This window comes from Drosophila mojavensis, unplaced genomic scaffold (assembly GCF_018153725.1).
Source record: "Drosophila mojavensis isolate 15081-1352.22 unplaced genomic scaffold, ASM1815372v1 contig_16, whole genome shotgun sequence".
NCBI lineage: Eukaryota > Metazoa > Arthropoda > Insecta > Diptera > Drosophilidae > Drosophila > Drosophila mojavensis.
The window spans coordinates 7,359,787-7,382,996 of record NW_025318693.1 but is presented as its reverse complement, the minus strand read 5'-3'; the positions used below and the strand labels follow the sequence as shown (position 1 = coordinate 7,382,996).

Here is a 23,210-nt window from a genome sequence, read left to right as displayed (position 1 = left end):
GGAGCCGAGTGGGCGGGGAGCCTTATGAATATTAGAAGTGCTTTTCACACCTATAACAAGCAGACACAACAGTCTGTTTTTTTCTTCTTCTTTAATATTTTGTTGTTGTTTGTGCACGCATGACGCCTGCAAATAAAACAGAAATTACAGCTCATTAGAAAAATGAAACAAAAATGTAAATAAAAAGGGCAAAAAAGAAGAAGCAAACTTGCTGCGGGGCAGCAGCAGAAAGTGGCAGCAGGAGCAGTAAAAGCAAACAGCAGGCGGGCGTAAAAAGGATTCAACAACAGGATATGCCAAGGCAGACGACGAGTGAAAAATGTAAATAAAATATTGCACAATGTATGAGGAGGGCTGAGCGGGCGGCTGGGTATGGGTATAAGGACTGTGGGTGGCTGGCAGCCACTTGAGCACGTTGTCAAGGGTGTCAGGGTGTTGGCTGTCTGTCTGTCTGTCTGCCGACAGCAATAGCAACAGCAGCAGCAGCAGAAACTGTGGCAACAACAACAGCAGTCGGGACACATTATGCGTCGTTTAAATAGCCATAAATCTTGCATAAAAACGCGCTCCCAGAGAGAGGGACAGAGCGAAAGATGAGACAGAGATGGGGAGAGAGAGCAAACTTGACTGCAACTTTAATATGAAAATCTGTTTGGGCAGGACTAACGATGACAACGCCCCGAACGTCCGGCGCCATATTTGCAACGCTAATTTAGCAGCAAGTCAGCAGATTGCGCCGTGGATCAGGGCCAGGCGAGAGCTGACAAGCCAGAAGGCCAGCCAGCGAGCTAACGGGCCATCAGGCGCCATTAAAAACTTGCTAGAAAATTAACTTGACCAGGACGCAGGATGTCAAATTGAATTTGCCAAGGACCTCAAGGCGCTGCGCCATCAATATGAACTCAAAGGGATCAGCGTTAAATGTTGCACGCAACGCCAACGCCATCCATCTTACTTAATGTCAACTGCAGCTAGCTTCGACTTCCTTCTCTTCATATAGCAACCAATCCGCCCAGTGGCTCATTATGCGACGACAAAGCAACTATTACTACATATACCATATATATATACTATTAAAAGCCAGCAGCAGCAGGACTTTCACGCTTTTATGATTTGCTAACGACACGAGTTTCAGACCGTTGGCTGCTGTTTAAAAATCAATTTCGCTGCCGCTGGCAGCATTGCAGCGTTGCAGGCACGCCCCCTTTTTGGGCGCATGCCACCCTCGGCCATGTCATCTTCTGTTTATATTCTTGTCATGTCACTGGCTGCAACAACGCCTCCTACCTCAAATCGCAGCCACATCAGCAGCAGCAGCAGCAGCAGCAGCAGCAGCAGCAGCAGCAGGAGCAGCAGGAGTCGGAGCAGCAGCAGCAACACAACAAAAGCCAATAGCCGTCAACATGACGTTACGGGTCGCTCAGCTTCACGCCCCAGCTAGCGTTTGTACCTGGTCCACTCTACCCTGCTGCCGTTGCCGCTGCCGTTGTCCTCCCCCTCGCGCCAATCCCTGACATATTCTAGCCAAGCCGCCTGCTGGCATGCGTCAGGTGTGCCATTTTAATAAATTATGCATCCTGCTAAATGCTTAAACAATTGAATTTTATATTTACATAATATGTAATATGCTGTGACATCATTATGCAAAGGAGGCGTGGCGCATGGCCCACTGAGAAGAAGGAGGAAGGCAACGCCAAGGCGAACGCTTGATTGAATTATGTTTCGTGCTGAGTGGCATCCAAAATATGACGCAAAGTGTACCCAGAGCAAAAAGGGTGAGATTGAGAGTGAGATGGAGGGGTGAGAGGGGAAGTAAGGCTTTGTGTCTGTATTCATTACAGTCTTAACTCTTTACAGTATTTAAATTATATACTAAATGTAATTAAGCGGAGTTCCGCAGCACAAATTAATCATTGCGAACATTGTGAGCTTCAACTTTCGACAGTTACTTAAGGAAAGTAAAAATTTGTTAAGCTTTTGCTAACTACAAAGAGTTGGAGCTGCGAATACAGCGAAGCTTTACAATATATATTGTATTATGTATATGCTTAGAACTTAGATTTAAACCTAAGTGTTTAATGTTTAATTTTTAGATGCTGCTGCTGTGATGGAATTTCATAATCATATCAATGAATTAATCATGATGATGTTTTGTATCTAGAGCATTTGCAATCTTATGAATCTTAATTGACTCCCTGATATTTGGAGCATAAGGAACAATAAAGACCGTTATTTCATAAGCAATGGCATGAGTGTAGCATCCAAACAACTGAAATAGTATAAAATTTGGCTGCCTGTATTATATTGGCATTCCATTCCGTATCTTGTTTGGCCTTATATTTAAGAACAGCTCAAGGCGTATGCTCAACTCAGTAAACATATAAGCTTTTAGCATACTCCACTTGATAATTACCTTTAATTAATTGAATTATTTTTGTCACCCCCGAGTTAATCACAAATCAATTAACTCCTTTGGCAGCTGAAGCCACATCAAATTGGCACAAAAGGCAGTTAAAATTTGAGCCGAGCATTAGCCGAACCACAAATTGAACTAAACAAAATGATTTATGGCGGATTAAGGCGAATCTAATCACGGCACGACATACGGCAGAGCCAATATTACGTATACGCCGCATTATGTATACGCCAGTTGGTTAGGCACGTAGAGCCCGCAAGTGACAGAGCGAGCAGCAACTAGCTGATTGACTAAAATGATTGAATGACTGACTGAGTGCACGACTAACTGACTGACTGACTATCAGCGGCAGCACATTCATGAGCAAAGACTTAATTACAACAAAGCGCCACGTGACTGCCACATGTGCGTGTATGTGTGTGCGTGTGGATGTGGGTGTGGGTGGGAGGCTAAGCAGGGCAATCGGTTGGGCGGCGTGCGTTGGGTTCGACGTCTAATCAAAACTTTTATTTGCATGAAATTAAATTCAAGCAATTGCACTTAATTTGCCAAACAGCCCGAACAGGCGGCGGGCGATGGTAAATAAACAGGACGAGCGCCCAAAATACACACACACACACACACATATATATATATATATATAAAAGAAAAGATTTACGCAGTCGAGAGCGAGCGAGAAAAAAAAAGTGAAATTAAAAAGCAAGCAAGCGTAGGAATGGGGCGGGGGATGCGGGTGTATGGCCAAAGAGAAAGGCAAGCGAAAGAAGAAAAATTATGAGCACGCTGGAGAAATCTAAGATGCTAGCAGTAGCTGGGCGTGGCCGCCAGCGCCAGCCTTTTGAAGTAGGCGCACACACACACAGACAGACACGGAGACACACACATACAGAGACACACACACACACAGAGACACACTCCTAAGCATACACACACTCCAGACGCCCATAAATAAAGTATTTGATGTGCATGAAGTTAATGTCTTATTATACCCAAGTTGTCAAAAACAAGCAGAGTACCCCAAACACCCCAACCAGCTCAGAGCAGCCAAAGTAGTTAAACGCTGCCTGTTAAAGTCTGTTTAATGTGTGTGTGCGTGCGTGTGTGTGTGTGTGTAGGCGTGGACTTTATTAACTTGAGCTGAAGACGCGCTGTGGCAGTGCTCTGATTTGCCTAAAGAGCAGCCAGAGCAGCCAACGCAGCCTGCTTAATGATAACAAACTCAACACAAGTGATAACGCGTCAAATTACCAAAGGCGCACAAGTGTGCGTGTGTGTGCGTGTGTGTGTGTGAGGGTGTGTGGTAGCATATGCATGTGTATATCTGGTTTGTGGTGTGCAGCAGGCGTGGTTTGGTTAGCCACCCAGTGCCGTCGCGGGTGTTGTAAATACAATCAATGAATTTCAACTGGTTGTCTTAGCTTTGCATAACCCGAACCTCCTCTCCACACACACACACACACACATACCTTAGGCGTTACGTATGTGTGGGTGTGTGAAAACGAAATTAGGCAAATTTAATGAATTTATGCTGGTGGCGTCTCCTTTGTAATCCGAGTGCGCGCGCAGCAAAGTAAGTGACCTGCTTCCTTGTCTTTTAAGTGGCTTCACTTCTGGGCCTGAGCCGGTTGCCAGGAAATAGAATGTGAGTACGCTCTCGCTCTCTATCGGCCCTTCTCTATCTCCCTCCCTCTCTCTTTGTTTGCCTGTGCACTGAGTTTAGTGGACTAGCAGCAATTTGCTAACATTCGTTAGGCTATAAATGAGCTAGGGTGCTCCAAGTGTGTGAATGCGGCTGGTTAATGCCGCTCGGGGAGGTATTAACTGGAATAACATTTGCGGTCATAAGGATACGGCCTTTAAGCATGTCAATATATGATTTTATGACTACAAGTACAAACAGCTTCATACAATTCTAATTTATGGCTCTCATTCATTCTCATTTAAATTTTTATGATATTACAAGCATTTTCTACTTAGAATTTAAATAAAGAAAATATTTAAATCTGCTGATTATAGCTAACAAAAAATTAATATTTTTTGCAGTCAGCAATTCAAAAAGCAATTCCAAAAAGCAAATTGTTTTCTAGTCAGCTAATTTAAGAAATTACCCAACTGTCTGCTTACGTCTGCTTAAAGGATTTCAAGAAATAAAATAAAAGACTTTCCGATCTAGCACGAACGACATAAACGAAAGGAAATTCAAAATACTTTTCAAAGACATTCATAATTTTTAATTGCTGAACACTCTGCGGAACCAAAGGACACATAAATTTAAACAGTTACACGAGTTGCGCGACGTATGCTGATTCTTGTGACCATTTTATCGAGTCTCCGGATGCGCAGCAGAGTTGTGGGTCTATAACGATGCCACATGAGATACCAATCGTCCATATAGGGGAAGCTTGGATTGTCACCGAACAGTTTGACCAGAGCATCGACATACGCTGGGCCGTAATTCAATTTCCAGACCTTTAGATCGGCGTCATACTCCAGGTAGCGCAGTACGTAGAATATTATCCAATTGGTTATTGTCAGATACACTGGCATCACATACTTGTACACCAGCCAATAGCCGACGATAGGTGGATAGAATTTGGGCTGGAATCCTGCCGCCTCATAGAGTACATCCTGCCGATAGACGGTGCCATATAACAGAAAATATATCAGCAGTGTGATATGGATAATGACAAATGCTTTCAGAACATGTTGGCTACGCCAATGGGATAATTCGTGGGCAATATACGCCACGAGCTGATTGTTCTCCAAACCCTTGCCGACGTCCTCCTCTTGCAATTGGGCCACGGGCTTGCCATGGTTCAATAGCAGCGACTCCATTATGAACAGTCGCTTGTAGCAGCAGCAGCCCCAGGCATAGGCCGTTGGAGACATTTGCTGAAATGTTCTTAATATGTAAATATTTTCGGGCTTGAATCCAAACTGCTGCAGTATATCACTTAAGACATTTTGCAGATTTTCATCCACAGGCCCCTTGACCTTCGCGCCCAAGCATGGCAAGCCAAACAAACAGAACGAAAGTATCGCTATGCTCGATATAAGGATCAGAACACCCCATATCCAGAGCAAGAAGAAACGTGTACTAGTGGTTTCAATTACCAAAAAGATGGCTGTCAGTGGAACCAGACCCACCTGCAGCAGGACGACCAGCAGCGTAAATGAGCACAGTAAGCCCACCAGGGGCAGCGACTTCTCTCGATGGGGATCGTAGAAGGGTGTCAGGAACATTCTGCTGTAAAATATTTGCGGCAAGGTTCGTATGACCATATAGGTGCTGAACAGAGCCACAAATGCTATGCTCTGCCATATCAGATCATCCACAATGCTGTACGTCTTGATGACCAGGCGCCAAAGCACTGGAAAGACGGACAAGTACAGTTCGATGCAACTAAATATGGCGTCGAAGACGTACGCAACCATCATGTTCTCCACAGCATGCATCTCCTCATTTTTGGCCGTTTTGAACTGCTCCATTGACATGACCCTTTCCAGCTCTGGTGGCGGCTCTGTGCGGATGGTGCACTTGCGTATTTGACGCCAGCACAAATAAAAGTGGAATAGGTTGCGCAGCGTGATCATCGTTGCGAGGACGTGCCGCAGCAGGGCCGGATCCTTCAAGGTCCAGGAATCAGGCTTCCAAGTATTTCCTATCCCATTTTCCGGTATAACCATCGGCTGGCTTTGCATTGGATCTTGGTACAGAGCGTACGACATGATCACAAATTATACTTTTGAACATCGGAAAACGGGACGACTGAATTTTCCCAAAAAAGTTTGTTACACTCGCTTCATCAGTTTGACAATTTACTGAAATGTGCTCAAATTTGTTTTCAGATCGTGTGAGTTTGTAAGGATTTAAAAACGAGTTCGCATAAAAAATGGTCTCTTCAAAGTAATCCCCTTTAGATATTATACATGTGTGCCCAGATTTCTCCAGATCTTAGAAGCGCTCCAAAAAGTTGTATATTTCCGCCTTCTTTGTAATATTTGGTTTATCCTATTCGTGTATTATATTATTAGTGTAAAATATTACACTCCAAATCATTTTGGGAATACATAAAAACCTTCTTCAATGTGCGAGCCGGAAACATATTCGCCACACCTCGGTCTAAGTCTAACAGAGAAACTTATTTCATTTATTGTTCAAAAAGGCCCGACCCAACCTCAACCTATCCACCCGCCCACGTTATCAGCCAACGCCCGAAAAGGAAACTTGTCATAAGAATTTTGAGCGACAGGCGATAAATTCCAAAATATCCCCCACCCTGCGAGCCACTCCCACTCCATCCTGTCGCAAGTGGCTTCATTGCGTCTAAATGTGGTGTAAGACACGGCTGTCACTGTCCAGCATCGCAAGTCGGCATAAGTTCCTTATCTGGCCAATGGGCCTTCCTAGACCCCACCACTTCGACTGACAGTTTCTCAATGCTATTACACTTAATGATGTCGACTTTTCCCTTAAGTTGCGGAATTTTCCTTTAAACTTTAATTGAAAATTGCGTGCCTTGGTCCGGCCGTAAGTAGGTTTACACATATTTATTTTCCAAAATAACATTAAATTGAATGGGAGAAATACTCTCCTTGTACATACAATGCGTAATTCTTTCCTTATCTCTTTTACTTGTATTATGTGTAATTCATTTTAGTTATTGGTTGTGCCATAAAAGGTATCCAAAAGTAAATTTAAGAATAGGAGCCTCTTGCTCCGTGTCATCATCATATTCATCATAAGGGGGAACGACGGGAATGATCCTTAGCTCTCGTCCTTTGCCTTACACACGACGCGCTTCGTTTTAGTATTAGTTTTTCTTTTTGTTTAATAAGTGATATATTGAATTAAATTAAAATTTTTTATCACATCATATTTTTAAAAATGGTTTTGCAATTTCGTAAATAGTGTTCTTGTGTTTTGGGAGATTGTTACTCTTAGTGGGGCTGAAGCGTCAAATAATTTACAAGTTGCTAACATAAAATGCTATGTTGTAATTTGCTGTTGTGGTTATGAGTTACATGAATACACAAACATCTAACCCCTCTACGTCGTGGGTTATCCGCTGTTTTTCCACAAAATCTAATCAAAGTTTGGGGGAGTTGTACGAAAACTTAATTTGTAGCTATTACTTAAATTAAACTTAAGTTCTAGGGGCTACTGCTTCTCATTTGCTATTCAAATCAACTGATGCTAAATATTAGATAGTTGCTGTGTTTAGCTTAATCGAAGCGCGTGTGTCGGCCTCCGCCGTCTCCGCCATTCCTGTTGCCAAAGCCTCCGTCACCGCCACCGCCGCCACCAAAGCCACGACCATTGCTAATGCTTCCCTTCTTGAATCCGCCACCACCAAAACGGCCGCCGCCGCCACCGCCACCATAACGGGAGCGTCCGCCGCCACCGTCGTAACGCGAGTTGCGGGCCATATTCTCTAGAGCGGGATTTATTTCCTGTAAGGTAACGTAAATATTAATTTACATATTGCTATATTTAAAATGTCAATATAAACACATACTTGATTAGCTTCTCTCAGTACATCGACTAACGCCTTGGCCTGTTTGGCATTGTTTTTCGTGAAGAAGGCAAAGGACGTGCCCTTGGTATTAGAACGTCCTGTGCGTCCGATACGATGAATATAATCCTCACTGTTTTGTGGATAGTCAAAGTTGATGACATATTTGATGCCATCGACGTCTGTATTTGCGTATATAATATGTGAGAAATAGATGAATGCATATATATAGATTAGTATTTATAGGACATAGAGCAGTCAACTTCAAGGTTTATCTTAAAAACAGTTTTTCAAATTGCCAAATGGATTTTTCTCTTTGCTCTGTGCAACAATTTTTAGCGTTTTTCGAGACGTTTTACACTTTGAATACACTTCTCTTTTTTTATTCGCTTTTCGAGTAAAGTTTTTTTTGGGTATATATTCTGTTTGTTTTAAGTTTTCATTTGAGTTTAACTTTTATATTTTTTAGGTATTGCTTTTTTGGTTTTTGTTTACGAAAAAAGAAAATGTTTCAAAATGTACGTTACCTTCTTGGTGCTACAAATTGTTTCATTCAATTTTCTCTCAATCAAAATCTCAAAGTTTTGTGGCGCTGCGCAGCTCGTGGTCCAAACTCTCTCCAAACACACAAAAATTAAAGGTCGCATGGCGAAGCGAGCGGCGAGAGTTTGTTGCAATGAGCCGCGTGCACCTCATCTGACTCGACACGACTTAGACTTGGGGGGTCGGGCTGGCGAGCGAGTGTGCCAGGCCAACCGGCAACCGGCAGCCGCATCCTTCTCCTCCATATTTATAGAAGAGAGGCGCGTCTGTGTATATTTATCTATTCAGTATACAGTTTTTATGTCGACCAGGGAGAACGTTTTAACAAGCGCCGGTGTCCAGGATCCGTTGCCACCCACTAGACGACGGGCAATGGCGGCGCAGGCAGACAGGTAGGCAGGCAGTGGGCGTGGCGACCCATTTGGTAGCTAGGCACTCAGCAGCAGCAGCAGCAGCACCAGTAGCGACGATCGAAACGGCGAACAAGCGACGATCACACAGCTCTCCATAACGGCTGATCTCGATGTGCGACTCGCACTTCTTCGTCCATACATATCCACAGCGTGCTCTCTGATGCTTTGTAGAGTGGAGTGGAGAGGCAATGTGTGTGGGCCTCGTGTGTTCGTGTGTGTCTGTGCAAATGTGTGCGCCGCGCATGGTGCATCGTCCTCTTTTTGGGGCCGAGTTTATGGTACATTCGTTCTGTGTTGCTGTCGCTGCCTGGCTGATGTTTGTGGTGTGTGCTTAGCAACCGGCCGACCGACGACATCAGCGCCTCAAGATGTTTTTGCCTGCTTTGTAGCGCCGCCTTCTCATTTACTTTAATTATTAATTTATTTTTCTTTTTTTTGGTGACAACAAGATGTGCCCCTTGACCGTTTGCTTGTTGATTTGGTTCGTTCTTGGTTTGGTATGATTGGTTGGTTGGTTGGTTGTTAGGTTGGCTCAACGCTCTTTCTCGAGGAGAGGACTGCAGAGGCCACGTATGATGCATGATGTTGGGGATATATGAATGCCGGTCTCGTATGCGAATGCGTTTACATTGATCGCGCGTCCGTGTGGCAGCCAAGCGAACACGACTCGATCAGGTGAACTTTATCTGTTACCTTTTGCTCATTGTTTAAACAAAAAAACTTGTCAAATTCAGTTTTTGATGAACAAAAGTCGCTCGCTCATGTTACGAGAACTGGGATTGGGACTTGCCGCTTGTCCTTTATCCTCCCCATCATACTACAATAAACGGCCTCTGTAAACGAGAAAGAAGGAAGAGAGAGAAAGAGACAAAGAAAGAGAGGCAGAGAGAGACATGCACACAGACATTGCGTGTGCATAGCACAAGGCACGTATTAACCATTCACGAGTCGAGGGTTGGCATCAAAACAGAGCCGAGGAACGGGTGCAAGGGTTGGGTCGGGACGGGGTGTGGAATAAAAAATGTATGTTGATTATTAATGTTTCGGCTTTGATCGGGGCTTACGACTAAAAACTGTTGGTATTTATAAATATATTTAAAAACAAACAAAAAAATCTGAATTCGCGTTCGCTAATTTGTTCTTGTCTTCAAGTCTAAATGCAGTTGATGAGGGGGCGGGAATTTTCAAGTTGCTTGGATAGGCAATATCTAGTGAAGGCTACAGTGAAAGCTCTATTGACGAAAGGCTAAATGACGAAACCGTTTTATTTTTCCCGTTTAAGAAAAAAACAACTTTATTACATTCCAAGCTATATCCGTTAAAGCGAGCTTTCACTGTGCGAATGTTTTACGTGCGTGTTAAGCAATTGTGTAATCGTGTTCGAGTGTGTGAGTGTGTGTATCTTTTGGCAGCCGGCGGATACTCTACTAATTATGTAATTCTGTCGTGCTTTGCTAAAAACTTACCCAAGCCACGGGCCGCCACATCGGTGGCCACCAGAATGTTGGACTTGCCCGAGCGGAACTCGCGCAGAACAAAGTCACGCTCCGACTGCGACTTGTCGCCGTGGATAGCGCCACAGCGCACGCCAAAGCTGCGTATGAAACGCACAAGATTATCCACACGACGCTTGGTCTCCACAAAGATAATTATCTTGCCGGGGTTCTCGCTGGTGTCATATATGTCGGACAGTAGGCTCTTGAGTCTAGATTAAAATATAGGGGGAAATAAGTATAAGGAAGGCTGAGATTGAAACGTTTAGCATACTTGTCTTCCTTGCTGAATTCGTCGCAAACATCTACCACTTGGCGAATGTTGTGGTTGGCCGATAGCTCCAGGGAACCAATATTGATTTGTATGTAGTTGCCGAGGAAGTCTTCCGCCAACTGTTTCACCTCTTTGGGCCAGGTGGCGCTCCACATGAGTGTTTGGCGGTCCGGACGAATCTGTGAGACAATCTTGCGAATCTGGGGTTCGAAGCCCATGTCCAACATGCGATCGGCTTCGTCCAGCACCAAGTAGGTGCAACGCTTCAGATTGGTAGCGCCAGCCGAGAGGAAATCAATGAGGCGACCGGGTGTAGCAATGACGATCTCACAACCACGCTGGAGATCACGCATTTGGCCTCCCTTCGGTGCGCCGCCAAAGACGCATGTGTTGCGCACATAGGAGGACGAACCGAACTCGGTGGCCACCTGCTGAATCTGTTGAGCCAGCTCACGGGTAGGTGCCAGCACCAAGGCAATGGGACCATCACCGCGCTGCAGTGGCTGCTGGTTGTTGATGTGTACAATGGCTGGTAGAATGTAGCCGAGCGTCTTGCCCGAGCCTGTCTTGGCAATGCCCACAAAGTTAGCGCCGCTCATTGCAATCGGCCAGCCCTGGGCCTGAATTGGTGTGGGCGCTTTGTAGCCCTGGCGGCGAATCTCTTTCAAAACATAGTCGGGCAAATAGGCCTCCGAGAAGTCCTGTATGGGGTTGGCTGCCTGACCGCGAACTGTGATCTCTTGCTCATCGCGATATCGCTGCACCTCATAGGGCGACCGATTGGCCACCGTGGGATGCTCCTGATAGAAGTTCTTCTTGAACGGTGTCAAATTGGAGAAATCCACTGGGCGCATGGGCAAGTCTTGGCTGCCACCACCGCGACGATCACCGCCGAAGCCGCCGCCCCCACCTCCGCCGCCAAAACGCGATCCGCCGCCTCTATCATCACGACGCTTCTCAATGCGACCATTGCGCACGCCGTGATAGTCGCCGCCGCCACCACCAAAACGTGATGCACCACCGCCACGTCGGTCTTCATCGCGGTCGCGTCCGCCACGTGGTCCGGATCCAAAATCGCGGTCGTGAGGTGCCCTATTGAACGAAAAAGTCATTGTGTTAAAATGAAAAAAGTTATTGAATTTAAAATGCTAAAGACGCAATTAATTGAATTGAACAACTTAAAATTTTATCAATTCGTAACCGATTTTTGTATTTTTGGAAATTTGTTCAAATGTATTCATATTTATTTCTCTTTAAAATTTTAATTCACTATTTTCTGTTTTAAACGAGTGTAAAATGTGACTTCAGACAAATTGTCATTGCGGCTCACTTTGATCGCATGCTGTTTGCCCGCCGTCCGATTTTTGACTGGCTGGCAACGCTAACAATTTGACAGATTTGACGTGAGCGCACGAGTGAGACAGCAATACAACCGCAATAAACTTAAATAAAACTAATTGCGTGTTAAGGAAATTAAATAAATTTCGTATAAAATGCAAACAGTAAGGCAAATTTGATTGACGACAACATGCAATTCCAACATATCTAAGAGACACACACACACACACAAACACATACATACATGTGTATGCATATCTACAAACAATCGCCCTTCAATTGCTCAACTAAACAACTCGGCACCTGGCAGCGGCAGCCAAAACACAAATGTTACAGTTCTGACATTAATCAATTATACACACACAGACACATGTTAAACATATCGGTTTATTCGTTAGTAATGTGCAGCCCATAAAACATCTGCTCCTTTCCCCTTTGCACACAACCAAATGTCAGTCAATTTGGGCCGCTCCGCCCTTTGCTTTTTCTAGGCACGCTAACTTGGCCAACTGACAGAAAAGAACGCTGAACATTTATTAGACAGCAAATGTCTTGCCTAGTCCCCCCCTCCTCTCACACGCTCTTTCACATCGTCTTGCGCTCTACCTGTCGCGCTTTGACATGCGAAAAGGCAAATCGTGCACGCAGACAGTCGGGCAGGCGAGCCGAAGAGCAGACTCTCATAATCAATTGGCGTCATTTGACATTTTAAACTAACAAACTGGTATGGGAAGACAGAGACGGCGAATATACCTAGGCAGTGGTATCAGTTTTGACAGACGACGATAAAAAAATATCATGAGCACGCAAACTGTACTACGACTGTTATACACCAGCAAAACACGCGAATAATACCGCCAATGCCTACACAAGCACAATCGCACACACACTCAACCACGTTGTGTCTGCGTGCTCGTGTTTGTGTTTAGGGCATACAGACAAATTAAAATGCTATAAAAAAGCAAACGAAGTAAAGACACGTTTCACAAATCAAGCCAATTCTTTTTATGACGTACACTGACGTTTCCCCCCTCTTCTCTTTTTTTGTGGTTTGCTCTCATTATTTATTAGTTGTTGCTTGTGGGCAAAAAAAAAATATATATATAAAACAAAATACAAATATAAAGAAAAAAAAATGAATAACTTGACTGCCTCTTGCTGTTTGCTTTCTCTTCGTCATTTTTAACTCTACATTAATTACTCATCGTTGAGTTTCAACGTATACAGACTTTTACGAACGTTAGCGCAAAGCGTGGGCAAGAAAATGGCGACGGAAAAAACCAACAAACACACAAACATATGCTCATCATACATATACTATACATACACACACTTTAAAGACCCATCAATTTTTCTTAACTAGAAGTTAAATATTTTATATTTCGTATTACTTACATTATTCCTTCAATTTTGATTTCCTCTGATTGCTCGTCTGGATCAATAAAAAGTGATTTCCTCGTACGTCTGGACAAATCAGTAGTTGGCTTGTCTGCTGGGAGTGCTTCGTCGACTGATCTGGATGTTTCGTATCGAATTGACGATATATGAAACGCACGCTGTGCCTGCTGGGAGCAACTAAATAATACTCTAGATATGGGTACTGTTGACTCCTGGCTGGACGGGCTCCCTTGGAACTGCTGTGGGTGTTCTCTGCAGAGCAAAGCACGACTGCTGCTGGTTGTTCTGTTGGTCGAACAAAAAAGAAAATGGCGGCGTTGCGTTATACATTTTTCCACGCTCTGTGGTGAAATCAATAAATTGCGCCAACTGCAGACGGGAAACACTGCAGATTCGCACGATTTACGAGATACATATTGCACTAATTTTAACATATTTTACTAAGTTTCCAAATCTATATATTTAATACTATTATTTTTCACTTATTATGCATCTAACTCGTGCAAGCAGATGCGCGCGTGTTCTTACCTAACCTCGTCCAAAATGGAAATGAAAGACGATGATTTCTTGCTTGCGATATTGAAGCAACTAACTATCGACGGGCAACAAACTGGCTCACGAACGTGGGTTGCTACCGCGCAATCGATATTTCCGTCGATTATTGCGCGCGCCAAACAATATAACATGTGCTATTTTCCATGTAATTAAATTCATTATGCAACTATAAAAGATAAGTACTTTAAGTTTAGTTTAATTTTTTTTTTTTGTTAATTATATTTAGTAATTTAATGTTATAATAAAGTTTATATATGTATTGGAATGCAACTCAAAGGCTACTAAGATAAAGCGCCATCTATTTAGTTTTGCGAAACCATTAAACAGTACGGCAACGACATGGACTTGCAGCTACTTGAAAATTGTAAAAGGCGCGCCATTCTGTGTATATTTATATTTGAAATTCAATGTGATTCGAATAACAAAAAGTTTAAGATCTACAAGCTAAACTCATTTCAACCTGACCGCTGCTGACAGCCGAATAAATTATCTTCAAATTCGCATGAGCAACTGTTCGTGTCACCAGCTAATCTATGAATTCTTACGATATAAATAAATATATAAAAATTTGTTAGTACATTAAATTTTCGAACTTATTCAAACCACATAGAATATTTACATGTATTAAGGTAATATTTGTTTAATAGAAAATCGTATATGGTATATCCATCTGTTAAGGGGTAACTCTTTGGCTATTACTCTAGAGTTGATTGATTACCTTTGATTGATCAAATTTGAGCAAAAGGACTGCCCATCGCTCAAATGACCGGCTCGACTTGGCAATGCTTCAGGCGTACTGTGCAATTTTGAAATACTCGGTTTAACATTTACGGTGTGAATACAGCAATGTCGTCTGGAATATTGGCCTCGAGTTCTACTAAAGTCGCGGGCTCTTTAGCGGAAGCCTGTTATTGCGTCATCACGACTCTCTGTCGACACCTAATTCCGCTCACAGACAGCGAATTGACTTGTCTGGGTATTCTTTAATGCTGATTGCTACAGTGGCTATATTTTCCTTATTTTGTACTAATCTCCATCTGGTTGCTCGCTTGATATCCAATACGGTGTGCTCCTGTTCAAATCTGTACATTAGACGTTTGCGCTGTGAAGCCATCGTGACGTCCGAGTTCACGTCGAAAATCTCATAGCGCAGTAACAAATGAGCAAGAATTTCTGCACAATTTTTTTTTTTAATAATTTCCACATGTTCGGTTGGAGCTAGACAACTGGACGACTGGGCAAATCATGGTGACTGAAATATATGTAGTTATCCGAAATAGTATCATTTTTATTGGGACATTCTAGCTGTTGTGTATTGGCCAGAATTGTCAACTTCACATTTCGTATCGAGTTAATGTATGAAACTTACGGATTTGCTGCTGGGCATAACTAAATATTAGAATATGTAGTCGTGGATACTGCCGACTCATGGTTCGACTGGATGCTTTCAATTATTTAAAATAAGTGTACATAGTCTTTCGCAGCGAAGGAAAACTAAATATCAAGTGTTCGATAGGTAATTAACTCTAAACGATTATTTCTAAAATCGATATATTTTGGGCTTCACATTCGCCGCGAAACACAAACACATTTGGTGATAAATATATCACTGTAATACTATTTCAATAATACCAATATATTTTTATGGTTAAATTTGCTTTTTGTTGTTTATTTAAAACTAAAATTTAACTGGCCACGTGTCCAACTTAAACAGCACAAAATAGAAAGCGCCATCTATTGGATGTTGTAAAACTCAAGCAATTCAGTGACAGTTATTTTAAATAATAAGAGAGCGCGCTAAATCGTGATATAATTTATTAAATAAGTAAATCAATGTGATTCAAATAACAATAAATAGTACAACGCTTACAAACCTAACAAATGACAAAAGCTTTTATACATTTTGGCACGTCGACCCTTCAAGCAGCCGTACAAATCGTTTATCTTCAAGCAGTCAATTTTACTGATCGTCTTCCGCTGTCCAATTCTCACGCCCGGCTGCAGCGGCGTCATCGTAGGCTTCTCTCCTTTCTTTTTGCTGAAATAGTACTCGCCGTAGTGCATCACCGAGTTGTAGTCGTAGTCGAAAGCATATTTGCCCCGCTTGCGCGAGACAAGTTTGAAATTCTTCTTGAACCGCGGCACAATGTTGTCCCAGTGAATCTTGACGAAGTTGTCCCGATCAGCGCGGGACTGTTCATGATAGATTCCAATGGCGTGCATGAGCTCATGCATGATACGACCTTCGCTGCTGAAGCAGTGGGCGCTTGTCTCATCGGGCTGCTGCAGGGCGACCACCTGCTCCCCGCCCCGCTTGCCGACATACGACCAGCAACCCTGCGGCCCATCCTCGGGTGGCTCAATAAGCAGATAATCCTCCACCTCGCCATCGTATGGCGTAAACCGGATGCAGGTGAGCGAATTAAATGTCTTCAGAGCCCTCACTATCAAATTGCGCTCTCTGTTGTCATACCGCGGACTTATCTCAAAAGGTATCGTGCCATTGGGCCACAAACGCTTGGGATGCCGCATGGGATTCACGCCCAGACGCAGCGTGATGTACGTATACGGATCTATGGCAATGTCGCCTTGAAACAAGCGCGGCATTGTCTCCGGATCATCAATGCCCAGATCATCGTTGCCAATATCCGGACCAAATGGATCAAAATCATCTGAAGGAGAGGGCGAGAGAGAGGTAGAGGCTGGGTATGTGAAACAGCTGGAATTGATACACTAGACGCACCTGCCGACACGCTGGTGAACTCATGCTCAAACAAATCCACACCAGCTGGATAAGGTTGGAGAAGCTGCTGCTGGTTAACGCTTTCTCTGCCCGGCGCCGCAGTCGAGGCGGGCGACAGCCGCAACAGCAGCAGCAACAGCAGCGGCAGCGATGGCCAAACTAAGTCTTCACACATTATAAATAAGCTTTGATATCCACTTTGTTATAAATATTTGCTTTTGTTTTTGTTTGCCTTCGCTTAGTGAGACGCCATACGAGTGGCCCACGCTCCAAGCCGAACCGAACCGTTCCACAGAAAGACGCCAACTAAACTGGCCAACGGCTATCGCAGCCATTGAGCCACTCGACTTGTATTTAATTTATGCAGAATGTGCGAAAATACAAACTAAATAATGTTGAGCATCCGGCGTCGACGTCGACGTCCGCGTCGTCGTCCAAATTCAAAAATCTATCAGCTGATATATGAGCGCGTCCAATGTGGATTGCAGGTGGCTCAGCGGCTCACCTGTCCGATCGACTGGACGACTCTTGTAATTTAATGCCGCAATGGGAAAGAGGTGCTGATGGGCAAGTGAATGGCCTACGTTTCCATTATACTCTACAAATTGTGGATGTTAAACTAAAATGAGTGGGTTTGTGTATCCATATATAATACAATATATCATGTTTTATCTAAATTGTTGGTTTTTATAGTAATTGCATTGCATTAATGGGGCGAATTGAATTGCTAACTGGTCCAATACACTTTCCTTTTGGGCATGACACTTATTTGGGCGTGTTTGCTCATGTGGAGAGAAGGGCGTGAATCTAGAGCAATCGTTGAACTGTAAAATGCACTTTCTCTTGTTTATAATATCAATGTTTTGTACTTATATTTTTTTTAGAGTGTATTCAGATATTCAGTATTATTGAACGTAACTGATACGAACGTAACTGATACGATTTTGCTGCCCTACTCATTTGACGTCATTTCGATTTATCGCATTTTCGATATGAGCTACGATTTACTCTTTGCAGAAATTCCTCAGAGTTAGATAATTTTATTTTTATTATATTTTGTTCTGTTTTTTTTTTTTTTTATTATTTTTTTTTTTTTTATTTTGATAAATTTTAAAATAATAGAAAGTATGTTAAGACTCAGTCCTTTTAACTTGATGGAATTTTCATTGGCAAAGCTCAAATTTTATAAATTAGAAGAAATTAATTTTTTTCTCTTAAAAAATAGAAAAAATTTATTCTGGAAATATTATTCGATTTATTTTATTTTTACTTTTATTTTTGATTTATTTATAATTAGTTTATTTATTTTCCGGTGGTCCTATCCACGCTTTCTTCTCTCTGTTCATACACTTCCATTTCTTCTGCAACATACAACAAGCTTACACTTCTCAAATATTCTGAATTAATACATATTGAAAACGAACTCATATGGCATTTACTGCAGGTATAAATCTATAAATTATCTATCTAATTTTTACACTTCCTCTTTGTACATATACAAATTTCCAGAGTCTTTGTATAATCAAATAGAAAAACAATAAAAATGTAAGTTTTGACTCGAAACCAGATCTAAAACGTAGCTTTCTATTCGTGAGTGTATTACATTAGTCTTCTATGATTGATGTCAATTTACTTGGCTGTTGTTGTTGCTTTTTTTGTTGTTTGTTGTCGCTGGTCAGGTTTACGTCTTAATGTTATAAATAAACAAATTTCGCAAAATTGATTTCGACGTCCGGAGGCCCGGCACGCTGCATTTCGTAAACGTTTTCGGTTGTTGTGTTAGTTGTCTGTTTGCTATCCAAAAGTTGTTGTTGTCTGTTGTTGTTGTTGGTTTTGTGGTTGTTGCTTATGTGACACCAAAGAGCAACATTTGGGCCAGCACTTAAACTTAGCTGCCCCGGGGTCAGTTCATTTCAGTTGTAGATCAAAAGATATGTGAATGATATACATATGTATATATAAACATTTCTTACTATATACTCTGTGCATGTGTGCGTGTGTGTATATATACCGTATTGGTAGCCTTAGACTAATCTGTATGCTGGTGTCTATCTACATCTTGGGGCTTTAATTGTTTTCATAGCAGCACTTGGCAATGCATTTTAATCGCTCAGCATTAATTAGGACTTACAACTTAATTAGCAAGACAGCAATAGCAGCCACAGCAGCAGCAGCAGCAGCAACAACAACAACAAGTTCATCATGATAATTTTGAAATTTAAATTCATTTATGATATGTGAGTGGAAAGGTGTGAACTGTGAATTGGTGAATGAATAAATCATTTTACATTTCAATTAGTTTCGAACATCCAATTACGTAAAATTGTCATAGATATCGATGGATCTAACTACAAAGTTCAGGTAGCTAATAAATTGTCTGGCTATGCATTTCATCATGCTATCTGACTTATGTGAGGTATACAGAAATGTAAGCTGCATTATTCTTTTCCAACAATTCTAGACGAATTATTTTGTATAGTCTTTTAGATAATTGCTTAATTATATAAGTTAAACTTATATTCGTACAGGGTATATCGTAGTCCATAGTTTTAGACAGTAGTAGCGAAAGCATATAGAATATATGGCATTTTCTTATAACTATAATGTCTTTCGAATTGTCCAAAAGAATTGATCAATTTTGACTGAATCACTTAAGTCTTGGATGTGGATAATAATTATCTTCTAAATGTACCCTAAACTTTAGTCACTCAGAATATGCTTTATAACGTTTATCTCCATTACTCTGTACTGGATCAATGGGGTGGATAGTTGATAAATACTTTCTAAATGCCTAATCTCTATGAAGAGATTGTTCAATTCTTCTTTATATGATATCATATGCGATTATATTCAATTAGACTTTATTTTTATTTATTTATGATTATACCTGTTTATGCTTACTGACTACAGGGTATATATTCAATTAGACTTTATTTTTATTTATATATGATTATACCTGTTTATGCATACTGACTACAGGGTATATTATATTCGATCACAACCAATCATAAGACTTTATGTTTCACATTAAAACTAGAGTTTCGTATAACCCACAGACTCTGTAAGTAGCATCTTGTTATATTTCTAAACAAAGCAATTTTCCCCAGCTTGTTCGCTATCAGTTTTTGTGACCTCTTGACCTGTAGTTAACCGCTGCTGACCTGGCAAACACTTCTAAAGCTTGGAGTCAAATTTCAAGCATACTTCTTCCACTCTATTTCTGCGTTTTATGCGCTCGCCTCGCTGTTCTACTCCTCCTCCTCTTGCTCGAAAGTGTTTACTGTTGCTATTGCTTATAGTGGGGGCGGCAGCGAGTGGGCGGGCCATTGGCATTAAAACGCAAGACAAAGCAAACGCAAGACTAATTCAAAGTTGTCACGTAATAAAACATCGAAAGCAAACGAACGAAAGAAACAAAAAATATGCTGTAAGCGAGAAACAATCGCTTCACAAATAATAAAAATCAAATAAATTTGCATTTTTATTTCGTTTGTTACTGTTGGTTTTTTTTTTTTTTTTTTTTTTTTGCTGTCTGTCTTTATCAAAGCAACAACAAGAAATTGAACAATGTACAAAACGTTATTTGATTTGATTACATAATGACGTCACATACACACACACATACGTATAGATATACCAAGTATTGCCCCTCCGCTCGCACCCCTTTATCCTCTCTGACTTGCTTGCTTTTGCTGCCTCTCTGTCTGGCATTTTGCCTTTGTTTTTTTTGCAACACAATGGGCATGATAATTTAATAAGTAACTATGTGATAGATGTAATATGTATGTATGCATATAATATACATATATACTTGTTTAGCACTCATAACTCACTCGTAACAAATAACTTTTGCTTTTAGTTAACTACAATTAATATATATATATATATTTTTTTTGCCACTTTTTATTTAGGAATCATGTAAACTCCCGTTGCTTGATGTATGCCAGGGTATTTCAGGCTTAACTGTTATTTCCTCTTTTGCAGTGTTGCTTTGCATTTTTATTGTGTGTTTGGGCTTTGTTTTGCTTTGTCAAATTTGGCTTTGACACCCGAGTGCGATATCTTCAATTATGTGTCGAATGGAATTAATTGAATTACATTAAAACGGTTCATGATTTGTTGCTGAACTGATAAGACGGACCCCCCTCTTGGCTGTTAGCGTTAGCTGCATTAATCTGCATAATTCAAAGATAATATTTTGCATTTCAATCGTGATTCTCTTTGATGTATTCACAGCTCAAATATGCTGCCCTTTTGTTGAGCTGTGAAAAAAATGGGATGGGCGGGGCTGTGGGCTGGGGGATGCATTGTAAGGGATTTTGCGTATTAATTATAACGCCAGTTGAATGAAACTTTTATTCCTTTTATGCTTAATAAAGCGAAAGCGCAAAGTTTTCTATGTTGTTATAGAGCATTCCATGCTCCGCACAAACCGTAAAGAGCATTGCAAGTGTGGGGCTGTGGGCGTGGTTGGCGTGCTTAGCGTAGGGGGCATCCACAACTTTTAATGCCGCTAATGTCGATTTTTAGTTACAGAGCGCATAGGAAGCTTACAAAGAATTACATGAGTGTGCTTGCTGCTTAAGCTGCATTCGCCCAAGACGGCTTAAATATACTTATAGATTTTGGCCAAAGAGAAAAAGTTCTAGGCCAACTTTCTATGTCTATGACAGCGAGCCATCGACCCTCTCGCCTCACATTGAAAACAATATTATTTTAGGTATTCTTCTTTCGCGAGGCATCATCGCATTAATAATTCAATTAATATATTTTGTTTCCTTCTGGTCTGTGAGGAGTTTTATTAAATGGGTATGTCCATTAAAATTTCATCACATTTCATTTTCAGCTTAGTTCAACTAAATATTGCATATTTTCTATTTATTTTTGAAAACTTTCATTTGTACGCATTAAACATACATACGTACATATATAGAGAAGTATGTAAATGTGTGTTTCTAAATTCATTTGAGCATTTAGCATTTTGATTTTACTCGAGTTGCTTTGCCATTTCAAAGGGTTTCCTCATAAAGCATTCTGCAAACATTGAAAACTAACAAAAATCTCTATCTCAAGCTAAACTGAAATTAAAAATTTATTTCTGTATATCGATGTATGTATGTATGAATGTGTGTATGTTTATATGTTATTTGCGGTGTGCACTGTAAGTATACAACTTTCTGTACCTTAAAACTTTATATAATCGAACTTTTATGTTGCGAGATATGATTTCGTGTATAATGAAATATTTTGGAAAATTTTCAAGTATATAGAAATAATACTAAAATAGTAATATTTTAACATCATTATTTTGAGTGTTTAAATATCGGAGCTTGTTTGAATGGTGTATGGGAGGATAGGAAGATATGTCGACTTATATTCTTTGGAATTAATTTTCTTAATTTTTACTTGAATTTCGTTACAGATATTTATTTTTATTATTACATGGTAAAAAAAAAGCTCATATCTAAGCTAGCGGCTGTTTCTTCTTTTTTTTTTATTATTTACATATTTAGTTAATACATAGTTAATTTATTTTTTATTAATTTGCAATGAGAGTATAGTTCAGTTTTTGTCCTAAATATATCTAAAATCGTCAAAAACTCACTGCAGATTACATTGCAAGGTATATAAAATCAACATATTTCCTGAATTTCGCACATGATTCATTCAACGTGTCACGCGCTCATCTCTCATTCGATTCCTACAGATAACTTTGCAATATTTTGTGTCAAATTCAATTCATTTCCCATCTATAGAGTAGGGTTAACGATTTACGATTGCCAAATTCCACATGTGTCATATGTGTGTGTGTGTGTATATATATTTATAGATACCTATACATATGCACATTTTTATAGTTGGCTGACATTTGATGCCACTTGAAAGAAGCCCCAATGCTTCCCGCGTGCTCTCCCTCCGCCTGCTCTAGCACTATCTCTGTTGGTATTGAAAATATTATCAACATTGCCACGTGCACACTTTTACGCACACACACACACACACGCATATATTTTCCCCCTGGAATAAACAAACAAAAAGAGCAAAAGCAACAAAGCAGCAAAAAAAGTAATAACAATAAAAAAGCAAAAGCAATCGCTTACGTAGGCATTCTGTGAAGTATGTAAATCGATTTAACGCCAACGTGTGGCAAACTGCGTATAAATGATGCACACGCTATATGTATTTATATGTATTTCCGTATATATATAAAAATATGTATATGTATAAATATAGATATGAAAAATATCTTTGATAACGACATTAAAATTCCAGCATTTACATTATAAAGATTTTGCTCCCTACCCAACTATGGGTTAGGGATGTATGAATGTGTGTGTCTAAGCGTGGGTATGCGTGCGTGTGTGGGAGTTAAATATAATATAAGTGCTATAAGTGCTATAGTGAATGCCATTAATGGTGCGATCCCCTTGACAGTTCCAATCTAATGTCTATCATTTTTGCGAGGAAGGTTTTTTTGTTTTTCTATTTTTACAATTTTTAGAGCTTTGAAAAGAAAACGA

General features: G+C 40.9%; 3 protein-coding genes across 5 annotated transcripts; all 3 read right to left on the bottom strand.

Moving 5' to 3' along the window:
* Positions 1-4,624: 4,624 nt before the first annotated feature.
* On the bottom strand, positions 4,625-6,258 carry LOC6573125 (CAAX prenyl protease 1 homolog). Of its 2 annotated transcripts, XM_032728164.2 has the most exons (2): positions 5,844-5,934; positions 4,625-5,787 (listed from the first exon to the last, which is right to left on the bottom strand). In XM_032728164.2, exon 2 carries the CDS (start codon positions 5,696-5,698, stop codon positions 4,688-4,690), a length of 1,011 nt encoding a protein of 336 aa, XP_032584055.1. In that variant the 5' UTR covers positions 5,699-5,787; positions 5,844-5,934; the 3' UTR covers positions 4,625-4,687. The 2 variants fall into 2 exon arrangements, with proteins under 2 accessions (XP_032584055.1, XP_001999216.1); XM_001999180.4 differs by having other exon boundaries at positions 4,625-6,258.
* Positions 6,259-6,952: 694 nt separating this feature from the next.
* Positions 6,953-14,092, bottom strand: LOC6573126 (ATP-dependent RNA helicase p62). Of its 2 annotated transcripts, none has more exons than XM_015166763.3 (6): positions 13,920-14,092; positions 13,389-13,676; positions 10,656-11,747; positions 10,355-10,593; positions 7,936-8,114; positions 6,953-7,870 (listed from the first exon to the last, which is right to left on the bottom strand). In XM_015166763.3, the coding sequence occupies exons 1-6, from the start codon at positions 14,075-14,077 to the stop codon at positions 7,643-7,645; spliced, it is 2,184 nt and encodes a 727-aa protein (XP_015022249.2). In that variant the 5' UTR covers positions 14,078-14,092; the 3' UTR covers positions 6,953-7,642. The 2 variants fall into 2 exon arrangements, 1 of the variants encoding a protein (XP_015022249.2); XR_006356703.1 differs by lacking the exon at positions 6,953-7,870 and adding an exon at positions 8,460-9,721 and having other exon boundaries at positions 7,935-8,114.
* A 233-nt stretch (positions 14,093-14,325) lies between these two features.
* On the bottom strand, positions 14,326-17,185 carry LOC6573127 (hatching enzyme 1.2). Its single transcript, XM_001999182.3, has 3 exons — positions 16,690-17,185; positions 15,316-16,618; positions 14,326-15,198 (listed from the first exon to the last, which is right to left on the bottom strand). Exons 1-2 carry the CDS (start codon positions 16,862-16,864, stop codon positions 15,813-15,815), a joined length of 981 nt encoding a protein of 326 aa, XP_001999218.1. The 5' UTR covers positions 16,865-17,185; the 3' UTR covers positions 14,326-15,198; positions 15,316-15,812.
* Between the last annotated feature and the right edge of the window lie 6,025 nt (positions 17,186-23,210).

What these genes read in the sequence shown, in the direction of transcription:
- LOC6573125 (XM_001999180.4), bottom strand. Translation starts at nt 6,145, where the DNA reads ATGTCGTACGCTCTGTACCAAGATCCAATGCAAAGCCAGCCGATGGTT.
- LOC6573126 (XM_015166763.3), bottom strand. Translation starts at nt 14,077, where the DNA reads ATGTTATATTGTTTGGCGCGCGCAATAATCGACGGAAATATCGATTGC. An exon ending in TCCATTTTGGACGAGGTTAG is followed by an intron (nt 13,677 to 13,919) that starts GTAAGAACACGC and finishes TTCGACCAACAG; the next exon opens with AACAACCAGCAGCAGTCGTG. An exon ending in TACTGAGAGAAGCTAATCAA is followed by an intron (nt 7,871 to 7,935) that starts GTATGTGTTTAT and finishes GTTACCTTACAG; the next exon opens with GAAATAAATCCCGCTCTAGA.
- LOC6573127 (XM_001999182.3), bottom strand. Translation starts at nt 16,864, where the DNA reads ATGTGTGAAGACTTAGTTTGGCCATCGCTGCCGCTGCTGTTGCTGCTG. An exon ending in GTTCACCAGCGTGTCGGCAG is followed by an intron (nt 16,619 to 16,689) that starts GTGCGTCTAGTG and finishes CCTCTCCTTCAG; the next exon opens with ATGATTTTGATCCATTTGGT.